Genomic DNA, 19,938 nt, shown 5'->3' with positions numbered 1-19,938 from the left:
TCATCAGGGGGTACCTTCATCAAGAGGTACCTTCATCAAGAGGTACCTTCATCAGGGGGGACCTTCATCAGGGGGTACCTTCATCAGGGGGTACCTACATCAGGAGGATCCTTCATCATTTAGTGGCTGATTAATGCTCGTCCTGATGAAGGTTCCAGCTGAGATTTGTTTTTACTGAAGACCCTCTGACTGGAGAAGTGTCTCCTTCAGTAAAGTGTAAAGTCTGCTCTCAACTTGGGGCTTCTTTTCATCATTGTCATCACTTTCTATCGTGCTCCAAGAGAGTTATTCTCCCTGCTATAGAACATGGACTGCATAGAAGTATATTTAAAATTGTTTTCTAATCCCTTTCTCATTATTGTAACTATAATTAAGGTTTCTGTGTGAATTGGAATTCACACACACACACAGCCTTAAACCCACACAATGAGGCCCACATCAAAAGAATAACATCGGCGGCGTATGCTAAGCTGGATAACATCTGAACTGTTTTCAGAAACCTGTGTAAGGAATCCTTCAGAACCTTGTAGACCACATATTTAATTAAGACCAATCCTGGAGTATAGTTTGGCTTCATCAGTGGCCGGTGTTTGGTCGATGTATGCGGCCCCAGCATGGAGCCCATACCTTGTCAAGCATAAGACTTAGCAGGAAAAAGTTCTGAGGTATGTCACTAGGTTAGTCTTAGAACTAATAGGCATGAGTTATGAGGAAAGGCTGCGTGAACTGCACCTCACGTCGCTATAAAACAGAAGAGCTCGGAGAGACATGATCACCACATCCAAAACTCTCAGGGGAATTGACAGGGTATCTAAAGATAAGGCTGGACTATTTAACACGGGTGGTGCACGCACAAAGGGACACAGGTGGAAGCTGAGTACCCAAATGAGCTACAAAGACATTAGAAAGAACTTTTTCAGTGTCAGAGTAGTTAGTAAATGGAATGCACTAAGCAGTGATGTGGTGGAGGCTGACTCCATACACAGTTTCATATGTAGATATGATCTACATATCTGAATCTGTACGCCAGTAGATCGACGGTTTAGAGGCGGGACCAAAGAGCCAAAGCTCAACCCACAAGTACAACTAAGTATACACACACACACACACACACACACACACACACACACACACACACACACACACACACACACACACACACACGTCGGGTGGAGCCTGGTAGCCAAGTGGATAGCGCGCAGGATTCATAATTCTGTGGCGCTGGTTCGATTCCCACATCAGGCAGAAACAAATGGGCAAAGTTTCTTTCACCATGAATGCCCCTGTTACTTAGCAGTAAATAAGTATCTGGGAGTTAGTCAGCTGTCACGGGCTGTTTCCTGGTGTGTGTGTGTGTGTGTTGTGTGGAGAAAAAAAAAGTAGTTAGTAAACAGTTGATTGACAGTTGAGAGGCGGGCCGAAAGAGCAAAGCTCAACCCCTGCAAACACAACTAGGTGAATACAACTAGGTGAACACACACACACACAAACTCACGCCCCTGGAAGACAGAAGAGTAAGGGGAGACATGATACCCACCTACAAAAGTCTCAGGGGAATTTTGGTCTGCCTCCACCACATCACGTAGGTAGTGATGTGGTGGAGGCAGATTCCATAAACAGTTTCAAATGTAGATATGATAGAGCCCAGTAGGTTCAGGTATCTGTACACCAATTGATTGACATTTGAGAGGCGGGACCAAAGAGCCAAAGCTCAACCACCGCAAGCACAACTAGGTGAGTACACACACACACACACAAAACTCTGAGGAATTATAACGAATGTGGTGATCTCCCAGAACTACACCGTAATAAGGAAAGAGAGGGAAAGAAGGGGGAGGAGGCAGAATGACCCTACTGATGAGAAAGGAATGGAGTTTCGATGAGATGGTTATTCCGGGCGGCGAGGGGTTCAGAGACTACATAACAGGCATCACGATGATGGGAGGACCAAGTGCAGTAGTAGCAGTGATACATAACCCAACACAAAATGACAAAAGACCCAGGCAGGAGTATGACAGGAACATCATGGCGGTTAACACTATAATAGAGAGAGCAGCCGCTACTACCTGTAAAAATCGATCCCATCTGCTCATCATGGGAGACTTCAATTACGGACAATAGACCGGGAAAACAAGGAACCGCGTGGAGGTGAGGAAACATGGAGAGCTAAATTATTGGTAGTGGCGACAAATAACCTGGTTAGTGAGAATGTCAGTAGACCCACAAGAATGAGAGACAACGATGAACCAGCGATACTCGATCTAGTCTTCACTTTGAACGACTTACAAATAAGTGAAATCGGTTTCGAAGCCCCCGTGGGAATAAGTGATCACAATGTACTGATGTTTGAGTACTTGACTGAAGTAGGGTTAAGGTACTCAAGGAAGGGGCCCAAAAAACAAAAGGCCGGCATTCCGGAAGGGAAACTATGAGGAGATAAGGAAATTCCTACAGATTTAGCTTGAGAAACAGAGCTCAGAGGAAAGACGGCCAAGGATATGATGGACTACATCATGCAGAAGTGTAAGGAGGCAGTAGACAAGTTCATCCCATTCCATAAGGAGAAAATTAAATGCAGACAAGAAACCCATGGCTTAACAGAGATGTAAGCTAGCAAACCAAGTACAAGGGCGTGGAGAAACTTTAGAAATAACAGGACACCTAGAGGGCAGAGAAAGATACTTGAGCGCCAGGAATGAATACGTTAAGGTGAGAAGAGTTTCAGAGCGACAATATGAAAATGACATAGCATGCAAGGCAAAGACATCCTAAATTGATACACGGCCACATCAGGAGAAAAATAACAGTGAAGGAACAAGTAATGAAACTTAGGATTGGGGCAGACAGATTCACTACGAACGACAAGGAAGTGTGTGAAGAATTCAATAAGAAATTCCTGGAAGTCTTCACAGTAGAGCAAGGAGAAGTCCCAGAGATAAGAGAGGGAATATCTAACCAGACATCACTAGAGGAGTTTGTGATTACCAGTAGGGAGGTGAGGAACCATCTGCTAGATTTGGATATGACAAAGGCTATAGACCCAGATGGAGTCTCACCATGGATACTACCATGACTACATAACAGGCACCACGATGCTCTTTGTATGGTTTGGCACTAAGGAAAGAGCAGAAAATCTGTGCCTGCCACTATCCCTGGTGTACAACAAATCACTGGTAACATCAGAAAAGCCTTCAGAAACCTGTATAAGGAATCCATCAGAACCTTGTATACCACATCGTAGGGGCCTCGTAGCCTGGTGGATAGCGCGCAGGACTCGTAATTCTGTGGCGCGGGTTCGATTCCCGCACGAGGCAGAAACAAATGGGCAAAGTTTCTTTCACCCTGAATGCCCCTGTTACCTAGCAGTAAATAGGTACCTGGGTGTTAGTCAGCTGTCACGGGCTGCTTCCTGGGGGTGGAGGCCTGGTCTAGGACCGGGCCGCGGGGACACTAAAGCCCCGAAATCATCTCAAGATAACCTCAAGATATCTCAAGATAACCACATATGTAAGGCCAGTCCTGGAGTATGCGGCCCCAGCATGGAACCCATACCTAGTCAAGCAAAAGACGAAGCTGGAAAAAGTTCAGAGGTATGCCACTAGGTTAGTCCCAGAACTACGAGGCAGGAGTTATGAGGAAAACCTGCGTGAACTGCACTTCATGTCGCTAAAAGAGAGTAGAGCTCGGGAAGACATGATCACCACCTACGAAATTCTCAGGGGGAATTGACAGGGAAGACAAGTATGGATTATTTTACACGGGTTTTATACGCACAAGGGGGTCACAGGTGGAAGCTGAGTACCCAAATAAGCCACAGAGACATTAGAAAGAACTTTTTCACTGTCAGAGTAGTTAGTAAATGGAATGCACTAGGGAGTGATGGTGGAGGCTGACTCCATACAATTTCAAATAAAGATATGATAGAGCTCGAGAAGCTCAGGAATCTGTCCACCAGTAGATTGACGGTTGAGAGGCGCAACCAAAGAGCCAAAGCTAAATCCCCACAAGCACAACTAGGTGAGTACACACACAGAGACCAAAGAACCAGAGCGCATCCACTGCAAGCACAACTAGGTGAGTACACACACAAAGACCAAAGAGCCAAAGCTTAATCCTCGTAATCACAACTAGGTGAGAGCAATACCATCTGCTCCAACCAATCCTCTAATCCCCCTCTCCTCCCCTTATCCCCCCCCACAACCATCATCCTCCCTTTACACCTCGTCTCCAGTATGATCCCCTCACCTCGCGATCCCCCAACCTCTTTACTCCTCACCTTTCCAACCACTCAGACCCACAACGCCCTTCAGAAACCCATAGCTGCCCAGACACCCATTCGCCCCCCCCCCCCCATATCTCCCTAATTGCCTAGACCCCCATCCGCGCACCAGCAATCTGGCTCCTAGATCCCCTTAGCCTCTCATCCCCTTCCCTACTCCCGGGCACTTCCCACCTCACAACTACTTATTGGAGATTGGACTGCATTCATCTCTCCCCTTCAGAACACACAGAGGCAGACATGTGTGCAGATGAACTATATGATCTCTAGTAACAGATTTTCCAAGAAAACTCTTAAGGTTTGGTACACCAATGCTGATGGTGTATCTAATACAGCAGAGGATTGGAGAATATTTGGGTGAAATGCAGTGGGAAGAAGAACTAAGAGGAACAACAGTGCAAGATATGATGGACTTAGTCAAGTGGAAATGCAAGGAGGCCGAAGAGAGTTTTATACCAACAGTAAAGGAAAAAAGTAGGAGGGCATATAAAAACGCATGGTTTAATAGACAGTGCCAGGAAGCAAAAATGAGAAGCAGGAGGGAGTGAAGAAAGTGCAGAGGACAAAGGACAGAGCACAATAAGATTAGATGCAACAGAGCTAGGAAAGAATACATTAATATAACGAGAGTATCAGAAAGGAATTATGAAAACGATATTACATTGAAAACGAAAAAGCAACCTAAAGTACTGCATAGTCATATAAGAAGGAAAATGTCGGTGAACGACCAAGTAACAAGACTCACAGTAAACATAAGGGACATATAGAGAAAGCGACAAGGAAATCTGCGAGACACTGAATGTCAGTTTCCATGGAATGCTCACAACCGAGCCTGAGCAGCTCCCATTGTTAGGTGAGGAGATGACCCAAGATGAGAGACTAACGGATATAGAAGTGACAGCAGAGGAGGTAATGCAAAAGCTAACAGCACTGGATGAAACTAAAGCAGTTGGACCAGAAAATGTGTCACCGTGGATACTAAACAAGACAGTGCAGCCCCTAAACTTGCATCTAGCAAGGATTTACGATGAATCACTTACGAAGGAAGAGTTGCCCAGTAGCTGGAAGAAGGCAAATGTCCCCAAATATCCCCACCCCTGTCTATCAATGGCAGAACTCTGTGTCTACGCTTTATGCACTAATTTGCTTAGACTCGCAAGTGAAGTTAATAGTCCCCCATATTAACGAGCAGCAGACTACGAAGTGCTAGCCATATTGACTGTTAGATAAGTACTTTAGGACAAACAAATACAATACTCTTCACTACTGCCTCGTGTCAGACCTCAAACTCCACGAATTAAGGTTCACGTGCTCTTAAAACAATCGAAATGGGTATAATAAACCATATCTACATTATATAATATTTATTATATCTAACAAATTGTTGGGCAGTAAATAGAATGTGAAGGTGTTAATGAAGACACTGACCTTCTGAGAGCGACCTGAGCAGCCATGACTCTCTGGCGCTCCACCACAAGCAGGCAGTTTGCACAGCGACAGTCTCGCCAGCGGCACAGCTTCTTGTGACCCTTCAGACAAGATACCACCCCATGGTTCCTGCAGCGAGCACACTTGGGAGTCCTCAGCAGGCGCCGGGATGATACTACAGGCTTTTTGCTGGTGGCGGAAGAGGAAGTCGTCTTGGCCGGTGAGGGAGAGACGCGGCGGCTGCTCATCCTTCCCTCCTCACTACTCATGCTGTAAGACACACAAGTGTAACACACTACGCGTTCTTTGCACTTAAATTCACACATACCCTCATGTATGCACTCACAGGCACAGCCATACAGACATAGTCACGCAAACACACGCGCGCGAGCAGGCACACACACACACACAAACACACACACACACACACACACACACACACACACACACACACACACACACACACACACACACACACACACACACACACACACACACACACACACACACACACACACACACGAGGTTGGGGGGCCTCGTAGCCAGGTGGATAGCGTGCAGGACTCGTAATTCTGTGGCGCGGGTTCGATTCCCGCACGAGGCAGAAACAAATGGGCAAAGTTTCTTTCACCCTAAGTGCCCCTGTTACCTAGCAGTAAATAGGTACCTGGGAGTTAGTCAGCTGTCACGGGCTGCTTCCTGGGGTGTGTGTGGTGTGAAAAAAAAAAAAAAAAAAAAAGTAGTTAGTAAACAGTTGATTGACAGTTGAGAGGCGGGCCGAAAGAGCAAAGCTCAACCCCCGCAAAAACACAACCAGTAAACACACACACACACACACACACACACACACACACACACACACACACACACACACACACACACACACACACACACACACACACACACACACACACACACACACACACACACACACACACACACACACACACACACACACACACACACACACGTTTAGGGGAGCTGGTAGCAGAGTGGACAGGGCGTAAGACTCGTAATCCTGTGGCCCCCGGTTCGAAGCCATTTCTTCCCTGAAGAATTGGGGATGTTAAACTTTTAACATCCCCCCCGCTCTCTTTGTGTCTGCGTCTGTCTTTGTGTGCTGCTGTCACTCAGTCTCTGTTTTTCTCTGTTCCTCTCTCACTATATTTGCTCTGATCGACTAAGTCACTCTGCAGGCCTATCTTTGTCTATATGTCTGCCTGCAGTGTGTGTGTTGAGGCCTCTACCTGCAGTGTGTGTGGTGAGGCCTCCACCTGCAGTGTGTGGTGAGGCCTCCACCTGCAGTGTGTGGTGAGGCCTCCACCTGCAGTGTGTGTGGTGAGGCCTCCACCTGCAGTGTGTGGTGAGGCCTCCACCTGCAGTGTGTGTGTTGAGGCCTCCACCTGCAGTGTGTGGTGAGGCCTCCATCTGCAGTGTGTGTGGTGAGGCCTCCACCTGCAGTGTGTGTGGTGAGGCCTCCACCTGCAGTGTGTGTGGTGAGGCCTCCACCAGCAGTGTGTGGTGAGGCCTCCACCTGCAGTGTGTGTTATAAGGCCTCCACCTGCAGTGTGTGTGGTGAGGCCTCCACCTGCAGTGTGTGATGAGGCCTCCACCTGCAGTGTGTGTGTTGAGGCCTCCACCTGCAGTGTGTGTGGTGAGGCCTCCACCTGCAGTGTGTGTGGTGAGGCCTCCACCTGCAGTGTGTGGAGAGGCCTCCACCTGCAGTGTGTGTGGTGAGGCCTCCACCTGCAGTGTGTGATGACGCCTCCACCTGCAGTGTGTGTGTTGAGGCCTCCACCTGCAGTGTGTGTGGTGAGGCCTCTACCTGCAGTGTGTGATGAGGCCTCCACCTGCAGTGTGTGTGGTGAGGCCTCTACCTGCAGTGTGTGATGAGGGCTCCACCTGCAGTGTGTGTGGTGAGGCCTCCACCTGCAGTGTGTGGTGAGGCCTCCACCTGCAGTGTGTGTGGTGAGGCCTCCACCTGCAGTGTGTGTGGTGAGGCCTCCACCTGCAGTGTGTGTGGTGAGGCCTCCACCAGCAGTGTGTGGTGAGGCCTCCACCTGCAGTGTGTGTGGTAAGGCCTCCGCCTGCAGTGTGTGGTGAGGGCTCCACCTGCAGTGTGTGGTGAGGCCTCCACCTGCAGTGTGTGGTGAGGCCTCCACCTGCAGTGTGTGTTATAAGGCCTCCACCTGCAGTGTGTGTGGTGAGGCCTCCACCTGCAGTGTGTGTGTGTTGAGGCCTCCACCTGCAGTGTGTGTGGTGAGGCCTCCACCTGCAGTGTGTGGTGAGGCCTCCACCTGCAGTGTGTGTGTTGAGGCCTCCACCTGCAGTGTGTGTGTTGAGGCCTCCACCTGCAGTGTGTGGTGAGGCCTCCATCTGCAGTGTGTGGTGAGGCCTCCACCTGCAGTGTGTGGTGAGGCCTCCACCTGCAGTGTGTGTGGTGAGGCCTCCACCTGTAGGGTGTGGTGAGGCCTCCACCTGCAGTGTGTGTGGTGAGGCCTCCACCTGCAGTGTGTGTGTGTTGAGGCCTCCACCTGCAGTGTGTGGTGAGGCCTCCACCTGCAGTGTGTGGTGAGGCCTCCACCTACAGTGTGTGTGGTGAGGCCTCCACCTGCAGTGTGTGGAGAGGCCTCCACCTGCAGTGTGTGGAGAGGCCTCCACCTGCAGTGTGTGTGTTGAAGCCTCCACCTGCAGTGTGTGGTGAGGCCTCCACCAGCAGTGTGTGGTGAGTCCTCCACCTGGAGTGTGTGGTGATGCCTCCATCTGCAGTGTGTGGTGAGGCCTCCACCTGCATTGTGTGTGGTGAAGCCTCCACCTGTAGTGTGTGGTGAGGCCTCCACCTGCAGTGTGTGTGTGTTGAGGCCTCCACCTGCAGTGTGTGTGGTGAGGCCTCCACCTGCAGTGTGTGTGGTGAGGCCTCCTCCAGCAGTGTGTGTGGTGAGGCCTCCTCCAGCAGTGTGTGTGTTGAGACCTCCACCTGCAGTGTGTGGTGAGGCCTCCACCAGCAGTGTGTGGTGAGTCCTCCACCTGCAGTGTGTGGTGAGGCCTCCATCTGCAGTGTGTGGTGAGGCCTCCACCTGCAGTGTGTGTGGTGAGGCCTCTACCAGCAGTGTGTGGTGAGGCCTCCTCCAGCAGTGTGTGGTGAGGCCTCCTCCAGCAGTGTGTGGTGAGGCCTCCACCAGCAGTGTGTGGTGAGGCCTCCACCAGTAGTGTGTGGTGAGGCCTCCACCAGCAGTGTGTGGTGAGGCCTCCACCAGCAGTGTGTGGTGAGGCCTCCACCAGCAGTGTGTGGTGAGGCCTCCTCCAGCAGTGTGTGTACCTCCACTCTCCAACACTCAGTCGTTCATGTCATATATCATTGAATTATCTATGATTCTAGAACGATTCATCACAATATTTATACAAGTTCTCTTCACATATGAGGAACGTTGATTTTTTTTAAATGGCTCGTTTTCTATTTGAATGGGTCATATAATTTGTTAAGGTACAATTTATATTCCTCAGAGACAGAGGGAGTCAGTATTAGAAGACAAATACAGCAACATATACGCGGTGGGTGAGATGAGGAGAGGTAGATACTGAGTCGAGAGATACTGAGTCGGGAGATACTGTGTCGGTAGATATTGTGTCGGGAGATACTGTATCGGTAGATACTGAGTCGGTAGATACTGTGTCGAGAGATACTGTGTCGGAAGACACTGTGTCGGGAGGTACTGTGTCGGAAGGCTCTGTGTCGGGAGTTACTCGGTCGATAGATACTGTGTCAGGAGATACTCTGTCGATAGATGCTCTGTCGGGAGATACAGTGTCGGCAGATACTCTGTCGGAAGATACTGTGTCGGGAGATACTCTGTTGGTAGATACTCTGTCGGTAAATATTGTGTCGGGAGATACTCTGTCGGTAGATATTGTGTCGGGAGGGAGATACTGTGCCGGGAGATACTCTGTCGGTAGATATTGTGTCGGGAGATACTCTGTCAGTAGAGACTGTGTCGGTAGATACTGTGTCGGGAGATACTCTGTCGGTAGAGACTGTGTCGGGAGACACTGTGTCGGTAGATATTGTGTCGGGAATTTTGTCCAGCAATGACATTGGTCGGCTATGGTGTCACGTGTGAAGCAAAGTGGCCGTTGTCTTCTGTTGTTTCATATTATGTGCTTCTGCTATGTCTCTTCATCTATTGTCGCTGTATTTATAATATAGATATCTATTATATCTATAGACAGATATAATTATCAGAAGAAAACACGAAGCCAGAATTACTATACAGCACAGCTGTATTTTTAGATTATTTCTGTATTTCTGATCAGTATCTCTCCGGTGATATATTAGTTTCAAGTAGAAATTATGTGATCAGTAGTGGAGCCTTGTTGTTTGTGCAGTGTGCGGTGCCGTGGGAGATGGTGTCCTCCTGCCTATATTTATTTAGTTGTGACTTATAGTTTCAAGTGGACACGGAAGGGAATAAAAAAAAATGCGTGTCTTCAGGGTTGTCCCTTAACGTCGGTGGTGTAACTCTTGTAATGTATTGTGATGTATGTCTTCTACTCGTATTGGTAAAGGTCACGTTTTTATTGATTATGTCTTACAGAACTCATTCGTCTGTCTTGTAGGCTATCAAAAAATCTTCCTCAATAATTTTATAAATGGGAGAAGCTGTGTTGTGTTGATCTCTTCATGAATGGTAACACTGTAGTTCACTTTCTTTGGATGATCTCATCGATATAGCCATTATAGTATCAAATGCTAACAAGGACTTCCCTCTACTAAGTTTCTTGCCAATATCTTGCGACTGGAGCTGTGTGAAAGCACGGTTGACGTAGGCCTCATAGCTTGTTCCAATTTGGGTACTTGCTCCTAGGAATAAGGCACATTCCTATGTTAGTTTCTTGAGTAGTGTGTGGGAGACTCAGTTCCTTTCCAAAACTGTTACTTCCTAAAGAGACAGCTTGCCTTCACTCTTCATATCACGAGTTAAACTATCACGGAATTTCCCAGGTTAGCTTCCTGGTGCAGTAGCATTTCTGTTATCGGTGCCTCGCCTAAATAAGGACTAGCTTTATTCCACGTCAGTTATATAACTCACAATAATAAGGAAAACGGCCAAACGTCTCGCCGTGCCCGGGAATAGGTCACGGGACCGACTGCGCTAATCACTGAGCACGCGAAAAGGAGAAACTAAAGACTAACAAAGAAAACAAAGCACAAAAACTCTTGTGCTTGTTCCTCGTGGACCACACTGGTGGTGAGTGACGTGCCAGCGTTCCGCTTGTCCACTACCGGACGTCCTCCTCTTCCTCCCGGTCGCTGCCCTCCCTCCCGGTCGCTGCCCTCCCTCCCGGTCGCTGCCCTCCCTCCCGGTCGCTGCCCTCCCTCCCGGTCGCTGCCCTCCCTCCCGGTCGCTGCCCTCCCTCCCGGTCGCTGCTCTCCCTCCCGGTCGCTGCCCTCCCTCCCGGTCGCTGCCCTCCCTCCCGGTCGCTGCCCTCCCTCCCGGTCGCTGCCCTCCCTCCCGGTCGCTGCCCTCCCTCCCGGTCGCCGCTCGTCCTCCCGGTCACTGCTCTTCCTCCCGGTCGCTACTCTCACCTCACTCTACTGCTCCTCGTTCTCTGGACCAGATAACACATCCTCACTCACTCCTCCTCATCACTTGCTACTGTAGTTGTAAGCTCGTTAAAACTAGGTACATTAACCCAAGTAACGTTATGTAATAATTATTGTAAAGATTTGTTTTAAATTAGAATATAAATAAAAACGTAAAAGGGGGAGAATTAAATAATTATTAAAACATGTAAACATTTAACGCAAAATTCGTAGCCTCTCCATAATGAGAACAGTATTGTTGGCGGACACTCGGGCGTATCCCTATTAGTTGCCATGAGAAATTCTGAACCTTATGCTATGATGCAAAAGAGACTCATGTGCCTCTTCTTCCCCCGCCCACCTTACTTCCAAGGGCCCAATCATGAGGTTGAAATTGAATATCACATTGAGAGATGTTGCCAAGATGAGGGATGAGGGTATTTTGGGAGAAGTAAAATACTTTCACTGTTTATGAGGAAATGTGTAGTGACAGGGAGGGCAGGTGTAGTGACGGGGAGGGCAGGTGTAGTGACAGGGAGGGCAGGTGTAGTGACAGGGAGGGCAGGTGTAGTGACGGGGAGGGCAGGTGTAGTGACAGGGAGGGCAGGTGTAGTGACGGGGAGGGCAGGTGTAGTGACAGGGAGGGTAGGTGTAGTGACAGGGAGGGCAGGTGTAGTGACGGGGAGGGCAGGTGTAATGACAGGGAGGGTAGGTGTAGTGACAGGGAGGGCAGGTGTAGTGACGGGGAGGGCAGGTGTAGTGACAGGGAGGGCAGGTGTAGTGACAGGGAGGGCAGGTGTAGTGACAGGGAGTGCAGGTGTAGTGACAGGGAGGGCAGGTGTAGTGACAGGGAGGGCAGGTGTAGTGACAGGGAGGGCAGGTGTAGTGACAGGGAGGGTAGGTGTAGTGACAGGGAGGGCAGGTGTAGTGACGGGGAGGGCAGGTGTAGTGACAGGGAGGGTAGGTGTAGTGACAGGGAGGGCAGGTGTAGTGACGGGGAGGGCAGGTGTAGTGACAGGGAGGGCAGGTGTAGTGACAGGGAGGGCAGGTGTAGTGACAGGGAGGGCAGGTGTAGTGACAGGGAGGGCAGGTGTAGTGACAGGGAGGGCAGGTGTAGTGACAGGGAGGGCAGGTGTAGTGACAGGGAGGGTAGGTGTAGTGACAGGGAGGGCAGGTGTAATGACAGGGAGGGCAGGTGTAGTGACGGGGAGGGCAGGTGTAGTGACAGGGAGGGCAGGTGTAGTGACAGGGAGGGCAGGTCTAGTGACGGGAAGGGCAGGTCTAGTGACGGGAAGGGCAGGTGTAGTGACGGGGAGGACAGGTCTAGTGACGGGAAGGGCAGGTGTAGTGACGGAGAGGACAGGTGTAGTGACGGGGAGGGCAGGTGAAGTAGTAGGGAGGGCAGGTGTAGTAGTGGAGAGGGCAGGTATAGTAGTGGAGAGGGCAGGTGTAGTAGTGGAGAGGGCAGGTGTAGTAGTGGAGACGGCAGGTGTAGTAGTGGAGAGGGCAGGTGTAGTAGTGGAGAAGGCAGGTGTAGTAGTGGAGACGGCAGGTGTAGTAGTGGAGAGGGCAGGTGTAGTAGTGGAGAGGGCAGGTGTAATGGTGTAGTAGTGAGGAGGGCAGATGTAGTGTTGGGGAGGAGAAGTGTAGTACTAGGAAGGGCAGATGTAGTGATGGGGAGGACAAGTGTAGTAATAGGGAGGGCAGATGTAGTGAAGGGGAGAGCAGGTGTAGTAGTGGGGAGTACAGATGTAGTGATGGGAGGGCAGGTGTAATAGTGTGGAGGGTAGGTGTAGTGGTGGGAAGGACAGGTGTAGTGGTGGGGAGGACATATGTAGTGGGGGAGAGAAGCAGGTTTATAAGTTGAAGTGAGTGATATGTCGGTGTATATTGTCTGTGTGATGTAGCTTTTAGATTGTATATTGAGTATGTGTTCTAGTGTACCTAACTTAGCAATAAACTGAGTGTGAGTGTTGTGTGTGTGATTAGTTTGATAGTTGGGTATGCAGGCACATGGGTATCCAACCCTGATGCGGTGTATGTGCCCTTTTCTTGTATCCTTTCATCGAAATAAGTGGTTCGTAGCTAGTTGAATTCTTGTACCAGCCTGAATCAGCAGCTGTCGATGTTGCAGCTGCTACGTTGTGATCGCTGTACATCTTCGTCATTGCTTTATCGCTAATACCTATCGTAATCTGTGCTAGACTGTGGTATGTAAATGTCTACGTTCCTTCTCTTAGTTGCAAGGTTTTTACCATCATCAGCAGTATCATTTCCTAGTAAGCATTTGACGACATTTATGTTTGAATGTTATAATTAACGCATTTATTGTCACAATTATGTCCCGGAAGTGTTCTTGCTGCAAGGTTTCAATGGCAGTATGCATGATAACGTGTTGATAGCATTCTTCAAGAGCAAGTTCCAATGCATTTTGAAGGTCTAGTTCTTTCTTTGTAAAATTTGAGTACCCGTTTAAAAGTCTCCAACTAATTTTAGAATTTCCTGCCTTAAATACAACACTGGATTCTTGTCTCTGCTTGTCTATTGGTGTGTCTGTAGTCACTAGTGTTGTGCCCCATAAGTCGGATTTGCAACCTTTGTTCATAATAAAGGTTTTTTACTTATATGTTTAGGTGAACAGCAATATCAGTATGTATTCGGATGACGTAAGAGTCGCATATTAAAGTCGAATGAGAAACCGTGAGAGCTCCAGAAAGATATTATTACATTGCAGAATTAAACATGAAAGTGTATATTACAGTTCTAAATTGGTCGGTATAAGGTCCTAAATTTAGGAAACGACAGTGACATTGTCTATGGATGAATTATACAGACTTGGACAAATGGAATTGGATCAATACCGACAAAGGTCGGTATTGATACTTAGGTCAATACTTACAATACTATCAATACTTAAGTCTCAATACCTAAGACCCAGGTGTTCCGCGTTTACTAATGCGCGGAACACAGAGGACATGAGATCTCTCAAGTGAATCCACCGTAGGATGACAAGACTGATCCTTGGCATTGCCAACTCCCAGAACATTCTCTTTAACTACCGGACATTATAATTATTAGGTGTGAAAGATGGATGAAATTGTTTATGTTATAATCTAAGTTGAGGTTGGATAAACACCATTTGTGCCCTCTGTAATGCGTTTTGCGCTACCTCTCACAGGATGAGTATGGGGTGCACAATAAATTAGCCGCCTCCTGCGACAACAATTCAAATGATGGAAGACATCAAGTGGATGAGAGATGTATAAACAGGGCGACATGAACAAAGTATGTGAGCTAAAGAAGGATACGCTTAATTATTGTTTTGACAATATTGTGGTAGAAGAGTGGAATAGGTTGGAAGCCAACTTTAGAAATAAGCTCGATAGATACGAGAAGGAGAGGGTTGGAGCTAGAGGGGCAGCACCCATTCTAACGTTCAGATTTCCTTAGTGTGCTAACCTCCCCAGAACGTCTACGAACAGTTTAATAAGACAACTTTCTTCTCGTGACACATGATGAATGTTTTGAGAGGTGGAAAACGATTACACTAGTTACAAAAGCCTGAGGGGCAACACACGACATCAGAGGGGAGAAGATTAGATTGCATGCAATGCTTCGCCTACGGCGTGCAAGGAGGAAAAGATTCCTCAGGGATCTCACCAGCCTATCATGGTTTCGTGGAAAGGAGACGATTGCGTATTTTCTGGACTGAGAGGGTGAGAAACAGAGGGACACCAACTTTGGCGCCAAGGCACCGTGGTTGGTGCCGCGGCGAGAGAACCAATCATTAACGCACCAAGCTGATGTAGGTCTCTGCTTGTGAATAGTCCCTAAGGTGCAATTACCAACCTTCTGAGTCCCAGTTGGCGCTTCTTCCACTGCGCCATCCTGCCTCCTCCCAGTGTGAGACTTCCCAGTACCTCCACGACTGTCTTGGTTAATATTTGAGTAGCGAAATTTACACTTGCTATTCTCATCTAACTGCATTAAGTGTTCTTCGATAACATGACGTTTGTCATTTATTTCTGTTAAGTTTCTGGTGCACATATACCATGTTAATGAATGCTAAATCTTTTCTCTCCTTTTTAGGGATAATTTGCATCTTCAAGTGCAATGCTGTATCTGTACTTAATTCAGCTCAAAGATTCTTAAACCTACACACACATATCTTAACTAAATCATTATTTGGATCACTTAACAACTATCTAAACAAAATTAAAGTACAAGTTTTGTCAATTACAGTAAAGCAGACTTTGCAAGATTAAAAGTTTGTTTTTTTAATTCCCGTCCACTCTCAAAGACAAGGAGACATGAGGTTTCGGCACCTGGTGGCTGAGTGGTAGGCACTCGGGATTCATAGTCCTGTGGACCGGGGATCGATTCCCGGCGATGGCGGAAACAAATGGGCAGAGTTTCTTTCACCATGATGACCACTTGGGCTGGACGGTTGAGCGAGGGTCTCGCGTCATGCAGGTCGGCGTTCAATCTTCGACCGGTGTATATATATATATATATATATATATATATATATATATATATATATATATATATATATATATATATATATATATATATATATATATATATATATAAATATATATATATATATATATATATATATATATATATAAATATATATATATATATATATATATATATATATATATATATATATATATATATATATATATATATATATATATATATATATAGTTTACAGAGAACACACACACACACACACAATATATAACAATTAAACAATCAGCGTTCGAAGACCTCGTCCAGCTCCTCGGAGGTTGGGTGCGTACCCAGGATACAGCACGCATTTCCTCTCTGAACTGCGACACTGAGGCGCTGGAGGACATTCATATACATTGGGGACCATTCAGGCTTGTTCGCATATATATATATATATATATATATATATATATATATATATATATATATATATATATATATATATATATATATATATATATATATATATATATATATATATATATATATATATATATATATATATATATATATTAAATATGACCGAAAAAGTAAGATTAATAATTCTAACACGAATTTTCTCGATCTTTCTTACGTTTCTTTTCACTGTTGATGGTAATTCAAAGATCAATTCTCCAAAATTCATTTTTATTTCTAGTCTGACGCGACACTTGAGCGCGTTTCGTAAAACTTATTACATTTTCAAAGACTTTAGTTTACACAAACACACACAACTTTAACTGAATAGAGCTTAAACATCTTTCGAGTTTTTATACCTACATTTGGGTGAAGTGACATGTTACAATAGTTTTGGATGAGGTGAAAATAAACTTTTAACACAAGACAGAACACGAAACAATGAAATACAAACAGGTATTAAAAGTAGGTAACTGCAGAAGGCCTATTTTTATTGGCCCATATTTCTTGATGCTTCTATATTGGAGCGGAGTCTTGAAGTGGGTAGAATATAGTTGTGCATTAATTGGCTGTTGATTGCTGGTGTTGACTTCTTGATGTGTAGTGCCTCGCAGACGTCGAGCCGCCTGCTATCGCTGTATCTATCGATGATTTCTGTGTTGTTTGCTAAGATTTCTCTGGTGATGGTTTGGTTGTGGGAAGAGGCTATATGTTCCTTAATGGAGCTCTGTTGCTTATGCATCGTTAAACGCCTGGAAAGAGATGTTGTTGTCTTGCCTATATACTGAGTTTTTGAGGCTTACAGTCCCCAAGAAGGCATTTGAAGGCATAGACGACGTTGGTCTCTTTTAAAACGTTCTGCTTTGTGTCTGGAGAGTTTCTCATGAGTAGGCTGGCCGTTCTTTGGGTTTTATAGTAAATTGTCAGTTGTATCTTCTGGTTTATGTCTGTAGGGATAACGTTTCTACTGACAATATCTTTCAGGACCCTTTCCTCCGTTTTATGGGCTGTGGAAAAGAAGTTCCTGTAAAATAGTCTAATAGGGGGTATAGGTGTTGTGTTAGTTGTCTCTTCAGAGGTTGCATGGCGTTTCACTTTCCTTCTTATGATGTCTTCGACGAAACCATTGGAGAAGCCGTTGTTGACTAGGACCTGCCTTACCCTACAGAGTTCTTCGTCGACTTGCTTCCATTCTGAGCTGTGGCTGAGAGCACGGTCGACATAAGTGTTAACAACACTCCTCTTGTACCTGTCCGGCCAGTCACTGTTGGCATTCAGGCACATTCCTATGTTTGTTTCCTTAGTGTAGACTGCAGTGTGGAAAACTCCGCTCCTTTCCATGACTGTTACATCTAGAAAGGGCAGCTTCCCATCCTTCTCCATCTCGTAAGTGAAACGCAACACAGAATTCTGCTCAAATGCCTCCTTCAGCTCCTGCAGATGTCTGACATCAGGTACCTGTGTATAAATGTCGTCAACATACCTGCAGTATATGGCCGGTTTCAAGTTCATGTCGACTAAGACTTTTTGCTCGATGGTACCCATGTAGAAGTTTGCAAACAGGACACCTAGGGGAGAACCCATGGCGACCCCATCTACTTGCTTATACATGTGCCCATCCGGGCTCAAGAAGGGTGCCTCTTTAGTACAAGCTTGGAGTAGTTTCCTTAGACTGTTAACAGTCTAAGGAAACTAAATATATATATATATATATATATATATATATATATATATATATATATATATATATATATATAAATATAATATATATATATATATATATATAATATAAATATATATATATATATATATATATATATATATATATATATATATATATATATACATATATATATATATATATATATATATATATATATATATATATATATATATATATATATATATATATATATATATTGGTGTATACTGGCAGCAGATTTTTATTAAGAAATGATTCATTGAATATGACAGCATATTCTGCATTTTCTTGTTCAGGGCTTCTATTCCTCTGACGAGTGCTCTTGCATCTTGGTTTAGTATTTCTACAAATACCATCTTTGTTCGAGGTAAACTAAAATAATAATTTAACTGTAGAACGTATTACACTAATTATATATGTACTCAACATTTCGAACCTACATGGTTCATTCTCAAGTGATGGGACTGCACTGGGCGTATTGGTTTATACCATTAGAGAGGTCAGGTACATAATACAAATAGATGAGGAGTATGGCGAACAGTAGAAGGGAAGTATAGGGCAAAAATTGGGGACGTAAATGGGGATGAATAAAGTAAAAAAAAAAAAAAGTAGGAAGAACATACAAAGATTACGTTGGAATCTTCGTGTTCCGGTCTTGCTCCTACTCTCATGGTGGGTAGTTCCGTTATTAGGGCATTTACGGTTAATTTATTGAAGCAATTAAAAAAAAGCCGAACAACGCCCCATAAATTCCCAAATAACGGAACTATTCACACTACCCACCATGAGAGTAAGAACAAGGCTGCGCAGAGCAGCCAAGATATATTTCAAAAAGAGGATATGCGCGCCATTTGATATATATGGTGAGGGATAACATGCTCTGGTCAGCTCAGATGTATGGCCTGAAAGGAAGTCATGATACCATAAAGTAACGGACGCAATTAATGTGTTGCCGACACCAGCTGAGTAAATGGCATCAGACTCCACAAAAGTGAAAAGCGGGCCAGCTGTAAGGTCACGGGAACAGCTGAGTATCAGCAGCCACACTGTACAAACACCACTTGGCTTAGTCAGCTTGTCCCGGGGGGTCATAAATGTAGGCCCGGCCCAAAGGTAAAACTTTGCGAAATGTTTGATTGATACGCTTATATTGCGAGAGAGTAAGAGAGACAGTGAGAGAGAGAGAGAGAGAGAGAGAGAGAGAGAGAGAGAGAGAGAGAGAGAGAGAGAGAGAGAGAGAGAGAGAGAGAGAGAGAGAGAGAGAGAGAGAGAGAGAGAGAGAGAGAGGGAGAGAGAGAGACAGAGAGAGAGAGAGACAGAGAGAGAGAGAGAGAGAGAGAGAGAGAGAGAGAGAGAGAGAGAGAGAGAGAGAGAGAGAGAGAGAGAGAGAGAGAGAGAGAGAGAGAGAGAGAGAGAGAGAGAGAGGGAGAGAGAGAGAGACAGAGAGAGAGAGACAGAGAGAGAGAGAGAGAGCGAGATCCCCACCACAACACCTGTCACAACGCTACAACAGCACCACAACACCTGTCACCGCGCTACAACCTCACCAGAAAACCTGTCATAACGCTACAATTGTACCCCAACATCCGCAACAGTACTACAACAGCACCACAACACCTGTCACAGCGCTACAACAGCACCACAACACTTGTCATAGCGCTACAACAACACCACAACACCTGTCACAGCGCTACAACAGCACCACAACACCTGTCACAGCGCTACAACAGCACCTCACCATCCGTCACAGCGCTACAACAGGACCACAACACCTATCACAGCGCTACAACAGGACCACAACACCTATCACAGCGCTACAACAGCACCACAACACCCACCAGAGCACTTCAGCAGCACCACAACACTTGTCATAGCGCTACAACAACACCACAACACCTGTCACAGCGCTACAACAGCACCACAACACCTGTCACAGCGCTACAACAGCACCACAACACCCGCTACAGCACTACAACAACACCACAACACCTGTCACAGCGCTACAACAACACCACAACACCTGTCACAGCGCTA

General features: G+C 46.2%; 1 protein-coding gene across 1 annotated transcript in view; it reads right to left on the bottom strand.

Annotated features, from left to right (window-relative positions):
* LOC123756575 (doublesex- and mab-3-related transcription factor 3) overlaps nt 1-19,938 on the bottom strand; it is an 87,901-nt gene that overhangs the window by 45,407 nt on the left and 22,556 nt on the right. The window contains exon 2 of the mRNA XM_045739820.2: nt 5,708-5,977. Coding sequence (XP_045595776.1) covers nt 5,708-5,976 — 269 coding nt within the window. The 5' untranslated portion in view covers nt 5,977. The remainder of the gene's footprint in view (nt 1-5,707; nt 5,978-19,938) is intronic.

Source organism: Procambarus clarkii, chromosome 25, assembly GCF_040958095.1.
Source record: "Procambarus clarkii isolate CNS0578487 chromosome 25, FALCON_Pclarkii_2.0, whole genome shotgun sequence".
NCBI classification, from domain to species: Eukaryota; Metazoa; Arthropoda; class Malacostraca; order Decapoda; family Cambaridae; genus Procambarus; species Procambarus clarkii.
The sequence above is the reverse complement of the archived record's forward strand: the minus strand, read 5'-3'. Positions and strand labels throughout refer to the sequence as shown.